The sequence below is a fragment of the Poromitra crassiceps genome (genome assembly GCF_964638095.1).
Source record: "Poromitra crassiceps genome assembly, chromosome: 30".
NCBI classification, from domain to species: Eukaryota; Metazoa; Chordata; class Actinopteri; order Beryciformes; family Melamphaidae; genus Poromitra; species Poromitra crassiceps.
This window is the reverse complement of record NC_139652.1, coordinates 11,320,503-11,325,474: the sequence shown is the minus strand read 5'-3', so window position 1 is coordinate 11,325,474 and position 4,972 is coordinate 11,320,503. Positions and strand designations below refer to the sequence as shown.

Genomic DNA, 4,972 nt, shown 5'->3' with positions numbered 1-4,972 from the left:
CCAGAGAAAATGTGAAGTTCCTTTCTCAGGGCTGTAGAGAGGGTGGCGGCAGCATATGGTCTGGGAATCTCCAACTGCTTGAGATCATGCAGTGATTTCCTCCATGTGTTCCATTCGTGTTCCTTCTCTCTATCCATGATTTCCAGGAACAGCCTGTCTTCAATAGATGGTCCAACTTTGTCCTCATTCTCTGACCTTTCAAAGATGGTGCTTCCTATGGCACAGTCGTCGAGGATGAAACTTCAGGCGGAGACATGCTGCAGTATAGCAATAAGCTACGTTAGCCTTGCATGCTACAACAAGAAGCTAACATACCAACTAACATGCTATGACAATCAGCTACCTTCGGGTTAGCATGATATGACAAGAAGCTACATTTAGCCTAGCTTAGCATTTTTAACATTAGCAAATTAAATTATCACATAATAGTTTGTTTTTAATCCAAACATGAATTCCAAATTATTTATATGCACATTTGCACAGAACACAGAAAAAGTAACAAAACTTCCAAGCAAAGGCTCTCTAAGGCACAAACGTAAAGGGGAAGTGAAGAGGAGCTTTCTGTCTGACCGCATGGCATGGAGAAACTCTGGCAGACTACAGTCTTTTCCTGGTTGACCTCTAACCTATGAGTCACATGGTCTGAACTGACCACTAAGAAAACACTCTACAGTTATCACTGTTTTACAACAAACTGCCACAAGGTGGTGCTAAAATATGAATTTGAAGGCCACAGAATGTGTGCCATGACAATTGTAAAGATAAGACCGTGGGGATAATTAACAGTGCATTTCCCACTAAATCCACCCAGTGAAATCCCCCTGCCCTCAACTATTGGCTGTCAGTGGGGGTGGAGGTTGTAGCTCGTAAACTCTGAGGTCTTGCTGGACTGACATGTATAAAAGGTGGTGTCAGGACTCCTCTCACCTCCAGGAAACCATCAGGCTGATAAAAACATGAGGATCATGTGGCTGTTGTTAGTGGTGAGCGCGGTCGTGGGGGCGGTGGGGTCAGAAGACACGGTGTCAGGCCCGCCTCAGCTCCAGGCCCTGCACTGCCCGCCGTGCGAGCGGATCCACTGCCCCTCCCGCCGGGCGCTCAGGCTCCAGTGCAAAGGAGGCGTCACCACCGGCGTCTGCGGCTGCTGCCCGGCGTGTGCCAGGGTCACCGGGGAGAGCTGTGGAGGGACGTGGGACTACCTGGGCAAGTGTGGTGAGGGGCTGGTGTGTGAGTACCAGGACACCTCCACTGCCAGACCAAATGCAGAGAACAGAGGGATCTGTAAAGGAGGCAAGAACATCTTTTATTTACCTGTATTATAGTGAATATGAGGAGGGGAGGTATTTCAGGTATCCTATGATGTGCATTGAATGCCTGGGTTGACCTTGTATCACGAACAGTACAATAGTGCTTAGATAGTGCTCTTTCATCTCGAACATTACATTTACTGTTAGAAAGTATGCACAAGATCGTTTTGCTCTTTTCCTCACTAGTGCACTGATACATCACTGATAGACATTTCAGCAACAAGTAAATGCTGCATTTTGCATAACAGAAATCAGTCATATGGGACCCAAAATTCATTTTGAGCCCTGATATGAGACAGTGTCAAGGGAATGGCGCCAATGTGGTAAATCTTGTTTATGAGCTGTGAAGTGCGATAGCGTGGTCAAGGCTTCCTTTGATTCAAAGGTTTCTCCCTAACAGTTAAGCCATAATTACACCTGTTATCTGCCCCGGGTGAGAAGAGTTGTCATTCTCATTGATATATCAGTAGTAGTTTGGGATTAAATTAAGAGATTTTCATTGTTTCTTTAGGCTCTGGATAAGGTAGAAATTTGGCGTTTGACTTAACCTTTGTTTGTGCAGTGCTCGAATCCCTGGATGTGGAGAACTGTCGGCCCGACTGTACGAGGGAATACTGCCAGGCCAACCCGTCTGAAATCTGCTCTGCCAGGTGAAACAACTCACCCCCTCCTTTCCTTTTCCTATTATCTCTTTTACGCTGTCTCCATTTTTAACAGAACCCCTCATTTCTCTCTGCAGGTCTGTGTCATTGGAGAAGCAGGATTGCCAAGGCTCCTGTCAGCATACCTCCTGTCAGAGTTGTCTGCTGCTCAAACCTCCATCGTGCCCTCACACCTGCGCTCCCTCTGATCCATCCTGTCTGCACCGATTTGGGAGGTGTGTGCACAATCACCTGTCCCTGCCTCAGCATCCTGTCTGCCACCAGAACCTGCAGGTATGCAGAGCGTATATGTATTGCACATACTATACTGCCTGAGATGTGTGAGGCTCCAATTTTAGGTTTTTCCAATTCAATATACTGGCATGAAGTACAAAAGTCGACAGATTTAAATGACAGTAATCATGTCTCATTCCTTCCTCTACAGAGTAATCCTGAGGGGTATTTCGTGTGTTTGGTACCAGCTTGTCCAAATGCATTGAAGTGATCAGTCGCTGGAAGAATTTTGACTAGCAAATGTACAGTAGCAAAATGGAAAACGGCAGCTATCCAAACTTTCTGTAAAACTTGAAAATAATTGTACCATCAATTACATTTTCTGTAATGTGTAAATATAGAATGTTCAAATGAAATGCATTTTGAATCACGATAATTAAAATGTCATTTTATAAATTGCATTGTGTCTTTCATAAAATTCATATGACCAGTATAGTGGAATGAATCCATTTGCTTTAAAATGTTATTTACATTAATATAACTCATAACTAGTTAGTAATAACAGACTCATGGGCAGTGTTGGGCAAGTTACTTGGGAAATGTAATTAGTTACTGATTAGTGATTACTCCTTAAAAAGTAATAAAAGTTACTTTACTGATTACTTTTTCAAAAGTAATTAGTTACATTACTAGTTACTTTTTCTTTTGTTTTTTACCCCCCAAAAAGTGACATACAACCAAGCCAGCTCCTTTTACAAGTGAATCCACTTTATTGGAATGAAATACAGGAGTCCACAATCGGCCAAACTGCATAACTGTAAACATTGCAGCCTCTCAAACCTGAAGTGATGGGATACAGTGCACCTTCAATCCAGTGTGTGTGTGTGTGTGTGTGTGTGTGTGTGTGTGTGTGTGTGTATATACAGTATATATATATATAGCAATGGTCTCTCCTGAGTTTTTCTTTAGATTTTCTGTAAAAATAAGGCCAAAACAGAAAAAAGTAACTCAGCGTTCCTTGGATTAGTAACTGTAATCTGAATACTGTTTTGGAAATTGTAAGGCCTTACATTACTTAGTTACTGAAAACGTAATCAGATTACAGTAACACGTTACTGCCCAACACTGCTCATGGGTAGTGAAAAGGTGACAGATACCAGAGCAGACAAAAAAACACTCAGAAATCCTTCACTTAAGTGTCCTATTTTGGGATAAAAAGGTGACTAGTTTGCATCCCTGAACTAATATAACTACATAGTAACTATATCTAGTAATTTCCATCATCATAACAGGTTAACTGTAAAAAAGAAACACTCAAGAGAATATAAATAATCATGCACTATTTGTAGTAAACCTGCATTGGAGCAAGTAGAAAAATAACGTGGAGGTAGAGCAATGTGGTAGAATACTAATGAATACAATAATAATAATAATAATACAGATATAACAATATTGTAAATTAAACGGTCAAAATAATCTCCCACTATTTGTTGTCTGTTCTGTTTGAATGTTTCACATCCGGTGAGTCCTCTGAAGTGTCTGCGTCCCCTCCACAGTGCGGCCCCCCTGACAAGTGATGGTTATTGAATAACAGATATGGTTTATGAGGCAGCAATAATGAAGCAGGTAGCGAGCAGGAATAAAGAGTCTACCAACAATGGGCAGTTTGTTCTCTGTCCTTCAAATGTGAGTCGTTTCTGGAGAAGAAATAGTTTATCAGGGAAAAACACCTCTGTGGTGTTTCGCAAGACTGAATTGCAGTTTTTACACTAAAACAAAGGCCTACGTCAATGTTTGTCTAACCTGCCAGCAGCAGCATCACTGCCATTCTAAGTGCTGTAGGTAAAGAATATCTAGGCTTTCATCAGAAAGGAAACATGTGCAGCTCCCTAAAGGAATAGGTACAAACTGCCAGACTGAGGAAAATACAAACAGATCAGTAACGAGAAATAACAGTACCTGTGCTGTCCGAATTTTACACAATTTTGCCTGAACAAATTAAACTATTCACCTGCTTTGGACAATGCATAATTTAATTACTTGTAATTAATACTAATAGCTTGCTACAATAAGCACCAGTAAATATCCTCGTTTAAGGTAAACAGCTTTCCTGTTTCACAGCTTCCAAACCCAGTGCTATATACTGTATATATATATGAATGTGTCTTTTAAGTCTGACAGTACTTGGCTTGCAAAGTTGATCCAAATTTCATTTGGTTTTTACATTTGTGTTTCCCACTGCGGACATACATATCAGGGTGACTGGATCTGCCACCAAAGCAGACCGCCTCTGTTATCAATCCCATATATCTGTCTCACTTTTCTACTGATAAAAGCAATGGATAACACAAAGGACTGTCAGGGTGCCAGCTGTAATAAATGTGCCCCTGTCTGATGCACCTCATGTTAAAGTTAACAAAGTAAACAAAACCCAGGAACAATAGAAAAGTGCATGAGATTACGGTGAAGGGGGCGTCCTTAAAATAGTCATTGATTTTGATGTAGCAACAGGAAGCAGCTTTGGCAGCATTCCAGTCATTCCTAAATGTTTAATCTCTATTCTTTATCCTGCATTTCTGCACAAGCTGAGCACAGTGCATGATGTTATGGAGATAATCTACAATCTTAGTGATTAGTAAGTGAGCCGTACAAGCATCTTGCATTCTGGAAACTCTTACAGAGCCAACCAATGATAGTACTGTATATACAACCCATCTGGGAATTTTTAAGTCACTTTCAAAAGGAGTGTACCTAATTCGAACCCTTGAAATCATTTCAATCAAACTCAAA

General features: G+C 41.3%; 1 protein-coding gene across 1 annotated transcript; it reads left to right on the top strand.

Moving 5' to 3' along the window:
* Positions 1-956: 956 nt before the first annotated feature.
* Positions 957-3,759, top strand: LOC310800390 (uncharacterized protein; the record flags this gene model as incomplete). Its single annotated transcript, XM_083662990.1, has 4 exons — positions 957-1,290; positions 1,870-1,957; positions 2,047-2,242; positions 3,739-3,759. 4 exons carry the CDS (start codon positions 957-959, stop codon positions 3,757-3,759), a joined length of 639 nt encoding a protein of 212 aa, XP_083519116.1.
* Between the last annotated feature and the right edge of the window lie 1,213 nt (positions 3,760-4,972).